This window comes from Ictidomys tridecemlineatus, chromosome 2 (assembly GCF_052094955.1).
Source record: "Ictidomys tridecemlineatus isolate mIctTri1 chromosome 2, mIctTri1.hap1, whole genome shotgun sequence".
Lineage (NCBI taxonomy): Eukaryota > Metazoa > Chordata > Mammalia > Rodentia > Sciuridae > Ictidomys > Ictidomys tridecemlineatus.
In genome coordinates, this window is record NC_135478.1 from 117,041,189 (window position 1) to 117,060,616 (window position 19,428).

At 52.0% G+C, this 19,428-nt stretch overlaps 1 protein-coding gene and 1 long non-coding RNA gene across 2 annotated transcripts in view; one reads left to right on the forward strand and one right to left on the reverse strand.

Annotated features, from left to right (window-relative positions):
• Myo18b (myosin XVIIIB) overlaps positions 1 to 19,428 on the forward strand; it is an 82,775-nt gene that overhangs the window by 24,249 nt on the left and 39,098 nt on the right. The window contains exon 6 of the mRNA XM_078039636.1: positions 721 to 906. Within this exon, the coding sequence (XP_077895762.1) occupies positions 721 to 906 (186 nt within the window). The remainder of the gene's footprint in view (positions 1 to 720; positions 907 to 19,428) is intronic.
• On the reverse strand, positions 4,893 to 5,891 carry LOC120892028 (uncharacterized). Its single transcript, XR_005736672.2, has 2 exons — positions 5,758 to 5,891; positions 4,893 to 5,378 (listed from the first exon to the last, which is right to left on the reverse strand). It is a non-coding gene; the product is annotated as an uncharacterized LOC120892028 (long non-coding RNA).

A 19,428-nucleotide genomic window follows, 5' to 3' on the forward strand; every position in this document is an offset into this window, starting at 1 on the left:
CCAGGCTTGTTGGCCGCCTAATGAATTCTGCAGAACAGCTTTTGGATTTGTTTTCTGTAGCACTCGGGATGCCCAAAGCACTTTTTTCTCTATTGTTTTATTTTGTCATCTTCGAGTTTTGTCCCCAGAAACGTAAAAATATCCATATTAGGGCTGAGGCTCATCAAAGACAACCCGATCAAAGGCACTTGTTTTATAAATCTAGAATCCAAAACCCACAATTCAGAAGGGATTTGGACCCCCCAGGATAGTTCTCTCTTCAAAGCACCAGTCCACCTCCCAGAACTTAGGCTGAAGGAGGGCTGCCGTAAACATCGACCCTTCTCAACCTTTCCAACCCTTGTCCAGCACACCCTCTGTGCCAGGCATTGGCTAAGCCTTCTTCACTTTATGAGCTGGATCCCAGCAACACAGGGGGAAAATCATCATTATCTCTCAGAAAGGTTCAGTAATCTGCCCAAGGTCACACAGCCAGGAAGAGGTAGCAGAGGGATTCAAACCCAGAGCATCAAGGGCATCAGTGTTTCACTGCCTCTCAGAATAGCAGTTACCATTTTCTGTTTTCAAAGGAAATTCCTCATTTTTGATTCAGAAATCAGGATTCTCCTGATGACTCTAGGCAAACACTCAGACTCAGTAAAGGATTCTGGTTCCTGAAGCCTCTTGCTCTAAGACCCTCTGGCTCCAAGCAGAGATGTGCTCTCTGCCCCTCCCTCCCAGGTCCTGGTGATCAGACTCCGGGACAGCCTGATCAAGATGGGCGAGGACCTGTCGCAGGCCCAGGCCTCGGAGTCCAAGCAGCGGGAGAGCAGCCAGTACTACCAGCGGCGCCTGGAGGAGCTGAAGGCAGACATGGAGGAGCTGGTGCAGCGGGAGGCGGAGGCCAGCAGGAGGTGCATGGAGCTGGTGAGTCATGTCGCCACACTGGCCCTTCGATGACTGAGGGTTTGGGCTCCCCAGAGCCCTCCTTTGCTGGGACAGGGAAGGCCTTCCTCCTGGAGACCTAAGGGCTTGCCTCCTGGACCTTTGGGACCCACTTGGAGAAACAGGAGGGGGATGGGCTGGGAAAGGCGCTGCCATTGGCTACAAACCATGAGGGTGTGGCCAAAGCGGACCAATGGCATTTGTGCTGCTGGAGGGCCCTAAAGTGCAGGCGCACTCAGTCCAAAGCTTTCCTGGACGGGGCGCCCTGGCGCAAAGGGGAGGGAACCCGCGTTTTCAATGTGAGTCTTTTGCTGTGTCTTAGCGTCCTTTGTGCCTTGTACTCCTCCAACAACCCTGTGGGGTCAGAATTTCTACCCCCATTTTACAAATGAGGAAACTGAGGCTTCAAAGAGGTGAGATAACAGTCTCGGGCCTCATCTGGTAAATGTGAAGTTATTTCTGAGCTATTAACAGTAACGACAGATATAAAATATAGGAATAATGATAAAAGCCACCATGTATTAATCATTTGCTGCATGCTGGGTGAAACGTTCCTTGTCTGAATCCTATCACAACTGTTAACGTAGGTGCCATTATGTTTAACGACACGAAGATGGGTAACTGAGGCACAGGGACATCAACTTGCCAAATAAAAGCTCAGAGTGGCGCGTTCACTTGCCCAAGGTCACACGTGAACATAGATTTGAATCCAAGTCAGCCCAACTCTGTAGTGTATGATTTTAGCCACTAGGTCGTGCTTTGACCCCAGTGTGAACCAAAGCTTTGACCCCAGTGTGATCCGAAGAACATTTTAAGATTTGTTCTCTGCCGGGTGGGATGGTTTCTGTGTCACTCAGTGTGTTTTGTTTTAAGAACAGGAATCGGAGACCATCTGAGTGTCTGCTCTTGTCTTTTCCCTTTGAGGACAGACATCTCTAAGCCACCTTATTTATGCTTCTTGTGATGGGCAGGGGAGGTGGGGAAGGAGTATCTGGCATCCTTTTGCCTAGCACCCCAGAGCCATCGCCAGTACCACCTATGACCTCCTCAGTGTTGGTCCCAGAGGTCTCTAAGTGCCATCATTGTGGCAGGAACTAGTCCTTCTACAGCAAATGTGTTTCCTGGGTCACTGTCCCCCACAGCCAGTTGTCCCCTTCAGCTTACCCTTCACAAGCCAGCTGCCTGGCTTTTGTTGGCTTGGGGGTGGGGCAGAAAAGGTGCTGGACAGAGAGACTGAGTTCCCAGACACAGTGCAGGCCCATGACTGGCAGGTCCTCCACCGCCCTGGCCATGGGAGACAGAAAGGCTCTTTCCTCCAATTGACAGGGTAACTTCCTCATTAACAGTCCTGCTTCTGATGCAGCCAGTCCCCCTCCTGCAAGCTGTGGCTGGGAGGAGAGAACAGGCAGCCTTTCTCTTCTGATGTCTTCTTTAACTAGCCAGGCACGCAGGCAAGGCAGATCAAATAGTGGTTTTCTTTCCCTGTCCCTGGAGGTCTTTTTCTCTTTCTCCCCTCCCTTCCCCCATCCCTTTCGCTGTCCTCCTCATCCCTATTTTCTTCCTCTCCTCCCTCTCCCCATGTCTGGGAACATATTCAGATCTTCAAAACCCCTAAAATACTGAGATTCTGCAGATGTACCTCTCGCAGATGTTGCTGCTGGGTTCCAGATCATTGCCATAAATTCAATATTGCAATGAAGGCACATGAGCTTTTTGGTTTCTCAGTGCATCTAGGTTATGTTTATACTACATCATAGTAGATTAATATGCAGCCAGGTGTGGTGGTGCAGGCCAGTAATCCCAGCGGCTTGGGAGGCTGAGGCAGGAGGATCCTGAGTTCAAAGCCAGCCTCAGTAACTGGAAGGTGCTAAGCAACTCAGTGAGACCCTGTCTCTAAATAAAATACAAAACAGGGTTGGGGATAGGGCTCAGTGGTCGAGTACCCTTGAGATCAATCCCTGCCCTGGTACCCACCCTAAAAAATATAATAGCATTGTATCTAAAAAAAGGTAGATGCCTTACTTAAAAATGCTTTATGACTAAAAATGCTCATGATCATCTGTACAATGGACTATGGTCCTTGCGGGGTGGACAGCAACCTTCATGGTGAATAAGGCCGCCTGCACAGTGTAGTAAACCAAGCTGAGCCAATGCACACCCCACCTGTGATTCAAAACAGAAGCAAAACAAACCTTAAGACACAAAGCATTTGCGCATAGAACTGCTTCTTTCTCCGCTTTCTGATTGTAAGACTCTGGGTAAGCTGATGGAGGCTGGCTTCTCTATTTCTATGCGCCTGTGGTCAGGGGTTACATTAGGTTCCCCTGAGTGTCCTAAGAGATGACCACAAACTGGCATAAAGTGACAGATGTACATTCTTGCGTAGTTCTGGAGGCCACAGTCTGAAACTGCGTGTTGGCGGGTACTACCCTCACTGCACAGGCTCCAGAGGGGACTGTACCTTGCCCTCCCCGGGTTCTCTCAGCTCCAGGTAGCACGGCCCCACTCTCTGCCTTCACACGACCTTCCCCTCTGAGTACATGAGTCTCAAATATCCTTCCACCATGCCCCTATAAGGGCAGCTGTAATTGGATTTGGGGTGCAACCTAAATTGAGGTTGCTCTCGTCGGGAGGTCCTTACTGGAATGATAGCTACAAAGCAGCCCTTTTTGGAATAAACTCTTATTCACAGATCCTGGGTGGACATATCTCATGGGAGATCGCCCTTGAACTTGCTCCAGGAGAGGAAGGCGTGCACTGTTGGTACCCTAAAGGCACTAGCACGTGCTGTGGTTTCCCTGATGTGCTGGGGGAGAACAGGGGTCAAAGGGACGATGTCATGCTAGCAGCTTCTTCCTGACGGTGGATGTCACCAACTCACCAACCTGTTTGCCTCAAGGATGTCCTTTAGGCCCTGGAAAATTACGGCTGGGAGGAAAGAAGGTCCTGCTTGCTTGTCTCGTTAGTGAGTCCATTCCACCTATGTCTACTGGGCACCAATTATGGGCGTGGCCTAGGATAGGCATTGGAGCAGGGGTGGGAATCCTAAGGTGCTTGCAGTGTAGACGTGCACGTGCAATACGGACAGACAAGGTTTGGTGGAAGTTAAATGGTCGATGTCATTTGAAGACCATTCTTGTCGCCAAGGCCTCCCCCAGAGGCCTGGCATTCTCGATTCTTGGAAGTGCAGCCCCATCCATTCAGGTTCACGTGCACGTCCACGCCACCCACTGACCTCCCCCCCCCCCCCCCCCCCCCCCCCCCCCGTCCTCAGCAGCTTCTCAGTGCCACATAGACTCTTACAAACCTCACCAAAACCCAGCTGGGAAGTCAAGAGTTCTGGTTCTTTTCTTCATGCATATGAAGCCCTAATTTTTACTATGGGTCAAGCCCTGTGGTGGATGTTGGGGACCCCACAAGGAACAGCCTGTGTGTGGGTGATATGGAACTCCACGGGAAGATCAAATCCAGGCCATTGCTAGTGAACCTCATACCAATAAGAGCTTCCTCTGTAATGGGAACTCAGCTTTCGCAGGCAGAACTGGAAGCTGTGCACTGTGATTTGGGAAATTCTTGGAAAACCAGCTGGTGTGGAATCTCTCCCCCATGCCCACTGTCACCACCCCAAATCTATTCCTTCTTTTTTTCCTTTCTTTTTTTTTTTTTGAGGGAAGTACTGAGGATTGAACTCAGGGGCCCTCGACCACTGAGCCTCATCCCCAGCCCTATTTCGTATTTTATTTAGAGACAGGGCCTCACTGAGTTGCCTAGGTCCTCACTGTTGCGGAGGCTGGCTTAGAACTCACGATCCTCCTGCCTCAGCCTCCTCAGCTGCTGGGATTATAGGCATGCACCACCACACCCTGCTCAGATCCATTTCTTAGGGTAAAGGGTTATCTTCTCTGCCTCCTCCTCCTCCTTTTTTTAATTCAAGTCTCCCTGGAAGGGGCAAAGACATTTCCTAACTGTGCAGCCCAGATACGCGTTTATTCACTCCCTCAACAAACACTCATTGAGTCGCTCCTGCCCAGGCCCGTGGCGCACACTGTCTTTGACGTTTTACATCACCTGTAGAAGGTAGAGAAGGAACCGAGGGCAGTGTAAAGTCACCCAGGGCTACAGGGTCAGGGTGGCAGACCTGGGATCAGCCTCCCTGGGTGTCCATCACTAAACTGTCACGGTGCCCCCCACATTGGCCTTTCAACCCAGTCCTGCTGAAAAATGACTCTGCTGTGGGAGACCAAAAAGGGATCTGGGCCTCTGGGCCCTGGTGAGACCCAAGGAGGAAGTTGATGGATCTCCTGTCCACATCCTTTCCGCCTGTCCCCAGCCTGTGCCATTTGTCACTGTTGGTGTTGGCTTAAAGGGCTGTGCGTTGTGTCCTGTGGATGATGGATGCCCCCGGCCGCTCACCAGCTCCTCCAGATCAGCATCAATTACCCCACGGATGGAACCTGGCTTCCCGGAAAAAAGAAAAAAGAAAGAAAAATGAGGTTTTGCCATTAATTTTAGTAAATGTACTATTCCTGGCGACTCCAGGAGCCATTACAGAGGAAGGAATATTCTGACTCTAAATCAGTCAAGTCTCTTTGTCCCTGGGGGAGGAGGCGGCTCCTCCGTGTTGTCTACAGCGGTGAGGAGCTCAGGGCAGCTGGCTCGGCCCCAGGACAGGGCGGGCAAGGGTGCGTCCAGGGGAGGAGGAGGCTGGTGCAGGTGGGAGGCCCGGAGCCCCCGGGGAGGAGGCTGCACCTGTGGGTCCCGTCTTGCTGGTTCTCTAGTTTCCACCTTCCCTAGAGCCGCTCACAAGTCCCCAGACAGAAGAGCTGATTTTACCCTGCGTAGGTGTCTTCCCCATCTGTCCCCTCCTGGCGTCCTGTCTACCTAGGCAGCTTCCCTTCTGATCTGGGCTTCCACGGTTACTTCTTAGAGTCTCACCGCTCCTCCTCCACGCCGGCCCCTCCTCCACGCCGGCCCCTCCTCCACGCCGGCCCCTCCTCCACGCCGGCCCCTCCTCCACGCCGGCCCCTCCTCCACGCCGGCCCCTCCTCCACGCCGGCCCCTCCTCCACGCCGGCCCCTCCTCCACGCCGGCCCCTCCTCCACGCCGGCCCCTCCTCCACGCCGGCCCCTCCTCCACGCCGGCCCCTCCTCCACGCCGGCCCCTCCTCCACGCCGGCCCCTCCTCCACGCCGGCCCCTCCTCCACGCCGGCCCCTCCTCCACGCCGGCCCCTCCTCCACGCCGGCCCCTCCTCCACGCCGGCCCCTCCTCCACGCCGGCCCCTCCTCCACGCCGGCCCCTCCTCCACGCCGGCCCCTCCTCCACGCCGGCCCCTCCTCCACGCTGGCCCCTCCTCCACGCTGGCCCCCTCCCCACAGAAGAACTTTCCAGAAGGAATCCATTTTACTGTGTTACTCCTTTGCTAGGAAATCTCCACAGGCGCCCTGTTGCCTTTACAACAAAGCCCAGACTCCTACTGAAATTCAGTCTCTAGATTTTTCTACCCGTTGGTTCCCGCCTTGCACCGCCCTGCATGTTCTGCGCATGCATGAGGGCACCTCGGGGACCCAACGCCCTGTGTTCCTTGGCCTCGTTCCTGCAGCCCCTGCCTGTCGCCTCCACCCTCCAGGCCCAGATCAGGGGTCGGCGAGCCCCTCCTGGTGTCCCTGCGCCCCCCGGTGCCCACGCCACCCTCGGGTCCTCACGGGTTCATTACCACTCCTGCCGCCTTGTCCTCCCCGACGGCCCCTGGGGAAGGGATGGGGTTAGCCTCTGGGCCTCCCGCCTCGTGTCAGGGTCAGGCATCGAGCAGAAGCTCAGCCAGTGACTGCTGAACAGTTCCCTCCGCGTTTGGAAAACTTATCTCTGAAGAGAACAGCTCAAAAAATGCATCTCCAGGACAGGACCCGTCAGACCGCGAACGTGGGTTTGCATCCTCCTGCGTGTCTGGGCCTGCGCGCGATCTTATGGGAGATGCAGACGGGGACGGGACGGGAGCTGTGCCCTTGAGGAGGAGGACATGGTGCCCATGTCCCTAAAACAACTGATATCAGGAGCAAGTGGTCAAGTGCAACCGAGAGGCCTGGGCAGGACTGCAGAGCATGTATCATTTGAGTTTGTTTCTTTCTTTCTTTTGAAAGCACCGTGATAAATTTGTTCTGATGATAATCAAACTAAATAGCTTTATCAGAATTCCTGTGTTTAGAGGATACACCCGGTAACAGAAGCTCAACTCCATTTTTGTTTCAGCTCTTCCTGAAATAAATTTGTTAGGCTTTTAAACCTTTAATAACAAGCTTTGGGGTGGGGGAGTCCAATCGTTTTGCCAGGGGGAAGAATTTTCTTTTTGTTCTCTCAAAAGGAAATAATGTTACAAACTCATTGTCATATGGCAGATGGAGAGAGAATCATAGATTATGCAAATATTTTTTAAAGGGGTATTTTACATGTATGCTGGGCCCCTTAAATGATGAAGCTGATGTAGCTTAGGGGGAGCAGTTCTTGAATCATGTTCTTCGTTGTCACCTGCCATGGCTTGAGTGTGTGCCCCAAAGTTGACGTGCTGGAAACTTCCCCAATACAACAGTGTTGGGAGGTGACTAGTTCCAGGATGGATTTGTGTCATTATCGTTAAAGTCAGTTATTGCCAGAATGGGTTGCCAAAATACAAGTGAATATATCCCCTCTCGTTCCCTCACTCTCTTGCCCTTCTGCCTTCTACCATGGGATGATGCAGCCTCTGTGGATGCTGGCCCCGTGATCTCAGTCAGACATCTCAACTTCTTAGAACAGGAACCACGTAAATTTCTGTACATGGTGAAGTACCCAGTCTCAGGGATTTTGCTTAGAGCAGCAGAAAACTAAGACACCTCCTGCTGACCTCCAGAGGTGTGTAGTGAATGTCTGCTGTGTGCTGGGCTGGCAGCTCTAGGATAGATTCACATCTTCAGGAAGTCAGAGATAAACTGAATGTACGGCTACAGACACAGATTCTTCACCCCACCCTTCCTTTCCTCTCTTCCTTCTTTCTCATCCCGGGTTCTTCACCTCCTGCAGATTGCTAATCACCTTCCTCCTCTCTGCCCTGCCCCCCTTCCTTGCTTCACAGAACTAATTTTACAATTTTACTTGTCTTAGGAGAAGGTGGGTTTTGGTCTCCTAGGCCTGCTATAACAAACCACGGGAACCAGAAGTCTTAAAACAAGAGAGGTTGGTCATACCCCAGTTGAGGGGACTGGAAGTCTGAAACCAAGGTGTCCTCAGGGCCACGCCCCTTCTGCAGGCTCTAAGGGAGACTCCTCCCTTCTCTCCCAACTCCTAGTGGCTCCACGTGCTGCTTGGCTGGTGGCTGCATCTCTCCTGTCTCTGCCTCTGCCCTGATGTGTCCTTCTCCCCCACTCTGTGTCCCTGAGCGTCCCTCCTCTTTTTATGAGGCCTCCAGTCATTGGATTCAGGTCCCACCCTAGCCCTGTAAGGCCTCATCTTAACTGATGGCTCCTGTTTCCAGAAACGTCCCGTTCTGTGGTTCCCAGGGAATATGGATTGTATGGGGACCCCACTGAACCCACTATGGGATGGTAGGAAAAACATGGAGCTAGGAGCCTGAGACCTCAGATAGCGGCCTTCGTATTGGAGAACGTCGGTTTCCCCACCTGTAAAGCCGAGGGCGGCGTCACACAGCTGTCCTGTTGCGTGTCTGTGGAGACTGAATGAACTCGTTCCCCGTGACTTTCTCCTTCCACCCAGACTTGATGGTGAGGGCACCCTCTCCACTCGCACATCCCACACGGTGCGCATGGAGCTGACAGTGAGGATGATAACAAGTGGTGGCATTTGTTCACCACTCACTGTATGCCGGGCACGGAGCTAAGTATTTTACATGATTCTCATCCTTGGAGGTGATTATCCCTGTTTCACCAATCAGATGACTAAAAGCCAGAAGGCAAAGCAGTATCTCCACAGTTGCATTCCCACTAAGTGTCAAAGAGTCAGAATCTGAACCCAGGTCTGAACTACTCAAATCCACTAACTCAGACATTTTAGGCATATGATCTTTACTCACTCAAGTACTTTAAAAAACTAACCATACAGTCGATATCGCTTTTGATTCTGCAACCTAGATTTTCTTGGCCTCGGCATTATTGATGTTTGGGATCAGATAATTCTCTGTCGTTGGACACTCTTCTGGGCACACTGAGATATTTATCAGCATCCCTGTCTCCTAGATGCAGATAGCTCTTCTGCCCCAGTCATCCACATCCAAAATGTCTCCAAATGGCAAATGTCCCAAGGGGCAAAATCACCTCCTGCTAAGAACCACTGGCCTGTAATCCTCATAGGAACTGTAAAGGCACAGCTATGGTATTGTTCATTTCACAGATGATCAAACTGAGGCTCAGGGAGGGGAAGCAATGAATCCAGGGTCACCCGACAGTCAGCGAGGGGGCTGAAAGTCCACAGTGGGAGAAGGAGGAGACTCCACCCGACATACACAGAGCAATGTCAGCAGCATTCCAGCAAAGCCCAGCCCAGCCTTCCTGAGACCCAGGGCGACTTCACAGCGGATCTCATTCTGGGTGGAATTGAAGGCCTCTCTGCAGGCTGTGTACTTTTAATAATGTTTAAATAAAACATGGGAGCACGGGTGTGATCTCCTTGCCGAGCGTGGCTTGTCAGCCGCCCAGGCAAACTCATAAATAGTTAATAGACAACCACTTACGGCGCTCCTTCTGTTAAACCCGGCATCAATTATATATGGCCCATGAATTATTTATTTGCTGTGACTTTGGGGTATATTTTCCACCTTTAAAGGGGGAAAAATGAAAAAATGTGAGATCTGAATCAGACGAGGGGATAGTTCCGAGGGATCTCAGCCCCGCTCTGTAGCACTTGATTTCCTTTGAAAGGAAAATAGAACCCATCAGTGGTTCAAAAAGTGAATGTGGACTGGAGAGGACTCCACCAGGCCACCGGAAAACAGCGGGGGCAGAGCTGCGCTGGTGCATTCCCAGCTACAGGCTCCCCAGGGCACGAGGACTCCTGGCTCCCGGTGTGTGCCAATGCCTGTGGTGTAAATCTCCCCACCAGGGCAGATTTCAGGCTGACCTAGATGACGTCACTGGATGCAAAGGCAGGAAGGCAGGCGCAGTGGCTCACCCATATAGACCGTTCCCGCTGTAAGGATAAAATTCACTCGGTGAACTCCAAAAACATAGGCAACAGTCAAATGCTGTTAAAATGATCAGGAAGCATGAGTACAGCGCTTTTTAAAAAATACGGTTTGTGCAATGGCCACTTTCTGTCATTTGATCTTTGATAATAGCTGTGTTTCACAACAAGCTTGCAAAATTCTTGAAAGTTGAATAATGAGCTCTCTCTGCTTCTATGACCCCCTCCAGCTTAGGGCTGGCTTGGAGTCTCCCTGGGGCAGGGTCCCCATGACCTCGTTCAGAGGCCACTGGTGGAGTGGGCGGAGAGAAAGTTCAGTACCCTCAGGTTCTGGAATCAAGTCTTTTTGTTCATTGTGTTTTTTTTTTTAATATCTTTTATTTTTTTTAATGTGGTGCTGAGGATCAAACCCAGTGGCTCACGCATGCCAGGCAAGCGCACTACCACTTGAGCCACATCCCCAGCCCCTCATTGTCTTTTTTAAAAGCAAGATTTTCTCATCAGAACTTGCCCCATGGAGCGGGTTCTCTTACCCTGTCTGTGAAATGGGTACGATCATGTCTGATTGAAAAAACTCCAGGAAGTCACTCCCACCGGGCTTCTCGCCTGCTCCATAAATAGCCCTGAAGCATGATCTCTCCTCTGTCTTCCCTTTTTCCTTCTTTCTCCTGGTTTCTTTTTGGTGGTGATGTCTTCTTTCTCCTATTTTCTGGGAATCCAGCTACATTTGATAAGAAGGGAATCCCAAGCCAGATTCTGTCTGTTCTTTCAATTTGTTTAAGTTTCTCTGTTTGTTTTTTTTATTTTTATTTTTTATTTTTGCACCTAAAGACATACGCACGCTTCTTCCCGCCCTGGATGGGCACCCGGCCCCCTCCCACGACTGGCCCCAGGACACTCCCCCACCCAGAGTTGCAGAGTTCATTTCCCAACATGCTCTCGGTGGATGTTTCCCTCCTGCTAACGACCGTGAACTTGAGCACACAGAGATGAATGATATTGTCTGGGAAGTGAAGTATTTAAAAAGTCATTCCATATGGAGGGCATTTGGGGCCACAAGCTGGGTGTAAATAACACATTTTATGACTCTCCTGACGCCAAGACAGCTCTGCTAATTACTGGCCCGTTATCTCAGTGTGATCCAGCGTGGCCCCCACATTGGTCAACTTGGTGCTCACAGGCTATTCTAGCTCCCCAACCTTGGCGGCCTCCTGCGTGCTCCAGGGCTGGCCAGGAAGCCCCTGGGTGTTCACATCACCCCACTTCCTCCAGCCCCCATGGTCCCAGTGCTGCCAGCCCCAAGTGTGTTTCTGAATCTGAATCCCCCCACCCCATCTTCATCCTGGTGAACCTGCTCGTCTCAATTCAAGAGGTGTCGCTGTCTAATGAAACAGGTCTCTGCGTCTGCCTCCGAGATGAGCTATCCCGATAATAAAAATCTATTACCCACAGCCTACCTAGGGTAATTGGGTCTATTACTTCTCCTCTGGTGGTTTTGTTTCTGCATTGGAAACAGGCACTTGAGCAATTAATCAGAATTTAAAGTTGCTAATACCAATTACAAATAATGCGGCAAGTCCCAAGACGGCAAACACGGGAGCAGATACTCATCGCGTCCCCAGGGACAGCATGCATTGAACTTTTGTCACTTCAGACTGGCTGGAAATTAGAGCGACTTAACTCCACAATGTTAATTACTAAAATAAAAGAAAGGAGGGCGGGAGCCATTGCCTGGGTTCTGCAGGTGTACATTAGATTATTCAAATACGGACGATTCAGATTGTTCCCATGCGTCGATGCTCCCCTGTCAGGGAGGCCCGGGAAGGAGGTCCAGGCTCACGGCTCGGCATCTGGAGAAGATGGTGGTCCAGGGGAAGGGTAGACTCGGGGTCTTGCAAACTGTGATTCGGTTTCAAAGGTCATTCCTCTCCTCTTGGTGCCGTGTGGTTTGGCTGAGCGTAAATGAGGAGGAGGCGGAAGGGGACCTCAGAACTGAGGACAGACCAACCCAGGGGAAAGCGACATGGCCTCACCAAGGGTGGTTTGGATTGGAAGTGCATGGGAAAGATGGCAAATGTGTCCACACTATGACTTTTTTTGTCCTTAAGTGATCAAAAATTAAAAATGGCTTCTACTGAAGGGAATCCACTGGTTCATGTCATGAATGAGCCTGGTGGCCCATGGTGGCATTCTCAGTGGGACTGTTGTGATGTCAACAGGCTGAATCCCATGTGCCGGGGTCAACTTGTCCCAGCTCCTCTGAGCTGGTGTGCCCGATTCTTGCCCGTTCTGTGCAGTGACATCATGTTGCCCATTGACATCAGCCGATGTGAGGTCGTATCACGTGGAGAATGGCACAAGGTCCCCTACCTGTCCCACAGAGCCAGCGCCCGACAGTTACCAGCCCATCACAGGAGGTGGACCAGAGAAAGGGAAAGGAGGAAGGGGGCCCCACCCCTCACTGCTCCTCACCTAGTAGGAGCAGCTGCCCTCGACTGGGACCTGAGCACTCCTGCTGTCCCTCACTGCATGACTGTGGGCACGCCCCGTCCCTGCGGGACTCACCTCTATCTGTGCAATGGACCAGGTGACCTCCGACCTCTGATCTTCTTCCCATTGAGACCCTGGACCAGGCCAGAGATAGCAGTCATGGTGCTGAGAGCTTGGGTTGTGTCTCAGAGGGTGACAGTCATCACCATCACATCATGAAAAGCATCACCACCCCACCACCAGGGCCACCAGCACCATCACCGTCACCGTCACCATCTCCACTGCCATCAGCCTCACCATCACATCACCACCCCCAGCTCCATCACCATTGCCATCACCACCCCATCAACATCACCAACACCAGGACCATCACCACTGCCATCGCCATCACCACTTCTATCACCATGACTGTCACCACCCCATCACCATCACCACCCCGTCACCATCACCATGACCACCAACACCATCACCATTGCCATCTCCATCACTGTAACGTCACTGTCACCACCCCCAGCACCATCACCACCCCGTCACCATCACTGTCACCATCGCCATCTCCACTGCCTTCACCCTCACCATTACATCACCATCACCACCCCCAGCTCCATCACCATTGCCATTGCCATCATCACTCCCATCACCATGACTATCGCCATCACTATCCCCATCACATCACCATCACAATGACCATTGCCATCAGCACAATCATCAGCATCACCACCCCCATCACCACCACCATCACCACCCCATCAACATCACCATCACCATGACCACCATCACCTTACCACCCCCTTCACCATCACCACGATCATTGTCATCATTACCATCACCTCACCACCCCATCACCACCCCCATCACCACCCCATCACCACCCCCATCATGATGACCATTGCCATCATCACCACCATCACCACCACCCCCATCACCATCACCATCATTAATGTCCTCACACCATCGTTACCTCCCCCTCCCGTTCATCACCATCACTATCAATACCGTCATAAAATCATCACTCCACCACCACGACCACCTTTATCACCATCGTCACTGTCATTGCCATCATCATCATCATCATCGTCATCACCACCTCAAGAGTGAGACCGACCAGAGAACACCCTAGAGCCCTTGAAGGGCAGGCAAACTCCGAGTGTCGGAACAGGCTGGACCAGATTGAGAATTCTGGGAATCACATCCCCAAACCCCACGTCCCCTGCCCTGTGGCCTGGGCCCTCACAGGGGCCTCTTTCTTTGTGCTGGGCATCCTGAGCTTCATCTTCACTGGAATTCTGCCCTTTCCCCAGGCTTGCTTGGCTGAGTTCCAGGTAAGTGACTCGGAGCCCATCCTGCCACATGTCACCTCTTCTACCCACTCGGATAATTAGAACCAACACATTCATCTCCCCAACGGCACCCTTCCCTCGGCAGAGTTCTCAAATGGGAAAAAAAAAAAAGGCCCAAACAAGCTGCATCTGTCCTCATTGAGGCAGTCTGCAGGGGCTGGCAGCTGACATCCACCCAGCTGGGGGGCAGAGCCCGGTTTCCTGTCTGCTCGGTGGGAGATGACGTGGCGTGCTTTATTAAAGTTTGGCAGTGCTTTGGAGACAAAAGGCATCTTCTGGAGAGAGGCTTCCAAACAAACACTCAGGGACTCCTTGGGGCTCCTGCCTCTGTGAGCTAATTGCCTGGTGAGTGAGGAGAAAAGGAACTGATGTCACTTCTCTGCAAGCAAAAGAACAGGAGGTGGCTTTCCTTGTTCCCAAGAGCCTGTGTGGGTGGGTGCAGGTAGCAGTTGGCTGTTCTGTTACAGGTACTTTCCATAAAGGGCTGGGTAGCAGGCGTTTAGATTGTGAGATGGGAGAGAGAATCAGTCATAACTACTCCGCTCTGTTGTTGTAGCACAAAAGCCACCATTGACGGTCCATGGATGAATGAGCATGTCGTGTTCCAATAAAACTTTATCGACAAAAACAGAACACAGACTGGATTTGGCCCAAAGACCGTAGTTTGCCTGGTCCTGCTCTACCAAGAGAAATTGCAGTCCTGGACAAGTCGCCTGTCCTCTCTGAGTCTCGGTTACCTCATCTGTAAAATGGGCTGTGAGGTAGTCGGGAGATGAAAGCCGTGTCTGGCACATATAAATGGTCAATTTATGATAACTCTCCCTGTCCCCACCCCCTCACCCCTGCCAAAAACCACAGGGAAGAAAAGCAGATCTAGACGCCTGTGCGCTTCCTGCTGCCCAGCTGTGGTTACAGTTCAGTGATGCAGATCTTTGGGGAGCTCATTTGAAAGTCAACAAGCTGGGAGTTTCTCACTGAAGCTCCTTGGTTGTCAGCGCCTGCCAGCACCTTCTCACACCAAGACGTCTTGACTGGTTCCGTCTATTGTATTTTCATTGCAAAGGTGGGGAGCTGGTTGCAAAACCCCGAGTGCTCACATTCAGACTTTATAGGCACTCCCTCCCACGGCTAGTGATCGGTGGTTGTTAGAGAAAGTAGTTTCTGTGTGGTTTAATGCTGGGGACCAACTTCAAGACCTGTGTCTGCAAGCCAAGGGCCCTGCACAGCCAATCTAAGAGTTAAGTGTGCATTTTAGCCGGATTCATTTAACCAGAGCAGGGGAAAATGACTATTGTTTTTCCTAAGTGCAAACAGGATCCTGATTTGTCAATCTGTTTGCTTCTGTCATGGATCACCTGGAGGCTGACTTTAAACTGGGTTATGTGTAGCTTGGATTTATTTAGTTGTTGTTTATAAAACAGCCTATCATTTATGCCGGGTTTAAGCATATTTTAGGCCTCAAGTCACTGAGTTCTCCCAGATCCCCTGTGGCTTGTGACTTTGCTTTTCCAAATGTATTCACAGGCTGGCCACCTGCTTTGGAAATGCAGAATCTCAGAACCCCCTCCCCACACCTTTGAGCCACAACCATCATTATAACAAGACCCTCAGCTGCTCCGTAGGCACCTGATGCAGGTGTTTCATGATGACTGTGTCACAGGTGAAGAGGCCAGGGCTGAGGAAGGTGCGGCAGGCTCTCCTCCCAACCAGATCTTAGGCACAGAGTTTGTTATGCCATTTGGCTGTGCCTCCTGTCTCTGGATGACTGGTGTGACTGCTGTGTGGTTCTCCTCAACGGCTCTAGTTCCTATGATGCCAGTTGTTGCTTTCTTCTGGACTCTTCCACTGCAGGGTCCCTAGGTGGACCCTACACCCAGTCAGTGTTCGAGTAGCCACTGCCTGTGGAGTGACTCCATGACACCTTTGCATATGTGACACTGGAAACTTCCTCTCAAAAAGGCGGTGGGGATGTGACCACTGTCAGGGTCACTTGGTACTTTTTCCTGGCCACATCTTTCCTTTGGGTCTTTAGGACATAGAACGGTAATGCCTTTTGGAGTGGCTCTTGGCTTGGCGTTCTTCCAGTCTTCTCCCCTAGGGGCATGGTTGGAGCAGACAAGACGGGCCAGACACCACGGTCCCCCTAGATTCTCTCGCATCGCACTATTCCGCATGTGAATACCCGAGGCTGGTGTTTTCTGGTGTGGTAGCCATTGTCCTCACAGGGCTTTTTAAAATTGAAACAGAATAAAATGAAATAAAATTTGGAATTCAGTCGCTCATTGGCACTGACCACACACCAGGTGCTCCACAGCCACAGGTGGCCGCCATATTGGATTACAGGCACAGTCTCCGGCAGACATAGTTAGAGTCTGGTCCATATTCTTCCCCTTTGTTCCTGGCTTACTGACAGTTCCCTCCCAGAGAGCGGAGCTCGTTATGACACATGCCCCTCATTTCTGGTTCCTTCTTTGCTCCCGTATCATGGTATCAGGGACCTAAAGCAGGTAGCCTGTTTCTGGAGCAGCCAGTACCTGCCCAACACAGCCTTATTTGGTCCCTCAGCTCCTTTGGGTCACATCCCACTTGTGCCTTAGTCTAGGGGTGGCAGGGATGGAAACATTGTCTCCTATCTGTATTTCATTTTCCCATCGGGTACCAACAATGTGCATTAAAAAAAATGATTCATGAGCTAAACTCATTTCCTTGTGCTAATTAACTTCCATGCCTCCCCTCCCGTCCCACAGCAGCATCTCCTGGTTGTCCACACGGCTGCTCAGGATTCAGACCGTGGAGTCTTAGCAGTTGGGATGATCCCATCCCAGAATTTTGACCTATAAGGCCTTAGAATATCCAAACCAAGAAATATTAGGAACGAGAGAATCTTAATCACTTAGACACACAAAGTAGTAAACTCTTAAGCTGAGTGCTATGAATCTGATGTTTATGTAGGTCAAGTACAGTTGGATTTTGTTGATTTCCTGTGGCTCAACCGAAGAGAAGTATGGAATGTTGAAATCCATACTTTCTTTATTGCGGGACAGGGCAGTACTGGGGACTGAACCCAGGGGAACCCGACCACTGAGCCACATCCCCAGCCCTATTTTGTACTTATTTAGAGACAGGGTCTTGCTGAGTTGCTTAGCACCTCACTTTTGTTGAGGCTGACTTTGAACTCACGATCCTCCTGCCTCAGCCTCCTGAGCCACTGGGATTATAGGCATGTGTCACCGCACCCAGCTGAAATCTATACTTTTTAGAATGGTAAGTGCTCATCGCTGCAGAATTTAGAACTTTAGAATTTTGGACCAGTCATTTTTTTCTAAAAGCACAAGATAGTCAATATTTCCAGTCTCATGGACCATGGAGTCTGTCTCAACCTCTGAACTCTGTTGTTAAAGCTTGAAAGTAGCCATAGGTAATGCAGAAATGAGTAGTTGTGTCCCAATAAAACTTTACCAAAGCAGGCGGCAGGCCAGATCTGACCCATGGACTATGGTAGATCCTGTCGAAACATAAAACCAAAACGGTCCCCACCAAGCACTTGTGTTTGCGTGGGAAATGCAAAGACCTGCCCCCAGCTGTTCCACAGGGTCCTGTTCAGACGTGCGAATCAGCTTAAGGCCAGTTTTGCTGACTCAGACTCTGTCTCTCCCAGGATGGCCCCTGGCCTCCAGAGAGTACATCAGGGGAAAGGGGGTCCCATAAAGTCTTCCCTGGCACAGGGGGAGTAGAAGAGCCGGATCCCAGAGCTAAAGGAAAATAATCAGAGGCTGTGCGAATCCAGGGCGCTGGTCAGCCCCGTGAGCCAGACCCTCCATCAGGCCTGGGAAGTGCTCCTGAGCATGGGGAGGGCGGGATTGATGAACCGCGTGAGCCCGCCCGCGGGCCCCGCTGCGAGGCAAATTTGATGAGGCTGCTCATGGAAAAGGCACGCGCCCAGCCATAACCTTGAGATGTGGGGAAGGAGGGAGAGCGCGCACCGGGAGCAGTTGTTTTTCTTCCCCGCTGAGTCAATAAATGGATAAATGGACCGTGAGTGGCCAAGTGGCTGTTCTAATGTAAGACTCCATCAAGAAGAAGATCACAGAAGTGCATGGAGGTGGCTTCGACGTCTTTATGTCCCACTGCGTGAGCCCGGCTCCTAATGTCCTGGACCAGGAGGCCCCTGGAAGGAGGGGCGGGAGCCATGCGCAGCTCACAGGGACTGCACGTGCCCTGAGCGCTCAGCCCTGCGCAGGCGCCCGCCAGCCACCCCCTGATTAAATCTGCACTTTCAAGGCACTGTCTTCTGTCTGTCAGAAATAGAGGCTCCCGAGAGATGAAGTCACTTGCCCAAGGCCAGGTGGCCCAGGAAGATTATGGGTACCAGGGAGCGTGATCTGTCCTTGGACTGTCATCCAGGTTCTGTCTCAGAGCTGCGGGCCAGGCCTGAGAGTGTGCATTTCTAACAGATGGCTAGGTGACGTGACGCTGCTAGTCCAGGGACCCCACTGAGCACAGTCAGTCCCCTATTGTCCTGTCTCCTTTTGGGGTATGGGGGGGTACTGGGGATTGAACCCTGGGGCACTCCACCACTGAGCCCCACCCCCAGCCCTGTTTTGCATTTTATTTAGAGACAGGGTCTCACTGAGTTGCTTAGGGCCTCACCATCGCTGAGGCTGGCTTTGACTCGTGATCCTCCTGCCTCAGCCTCCTGAGCCGCTGGGATAACAGGTGTGTGTCACCACACCTGGCCCTCTCCTTATTGCAGACCCTCCTCCTCACGGAAGGGGGAGGTTTATATTCTGCAGATGTGGTCACACAGCAGGAAGGGTTGGTCCAGGATTGGAATTCACATCTGTCTAACTCCAGAGTGTGTGTCGTTTCTAAAATAAAGTCCCCTATCTACTCGTCCGCCTTTAGCCTGGCTCTCGGCTGGGGTGGTTTTGCCCCATGAGCATCTGGAGACATTGGGGGGTTAGCAGGGGAGGGGTGCTGCTGGGGTCTGGTGGCAGAGGTGAGGGATGCTTTTTGGCCTTCTGAGCTGCCGGGGGCGGGTCTCCCTGCCGCCCCCAGCACAGGGCAATCTGGTCCCTGGCGCGTCACATCAAGGTTGAGAAACCTCACTCTCCAGTTCAATACCATTGGGCCCAGGAAATAAAAATACCCCAAGCCTCCCTCTCTCTGGAGCCACTAAGTGTCCTTGAATGAGAGGAATTAGTGGGCATTTGAGCCAGTCCCACTAAGATGTGTCCACGACTCAGTAAGAACCTCCGCTTCCGGAAACGTCTGCTCTGCGTCCAGTCCCGGGTGGGACTCCCGGGATGGGCAGAGGTGGCGGTGGAGCTGGGAACTCCGCGACACCCTCTCGCTCCAGAAGTCACACTCATTCCCGGTCCTTGTGATGGCCGCGACTTCTGCGGTTCCTGCTGCTGTTTAGCAGCGGTGTCCCCTGAGGTGGCCACCTCCGCCCCATTCTCAGCCGTGGAGCAGCACCTCTGGTCCAGGCCTGGGGAGGACCGGGGT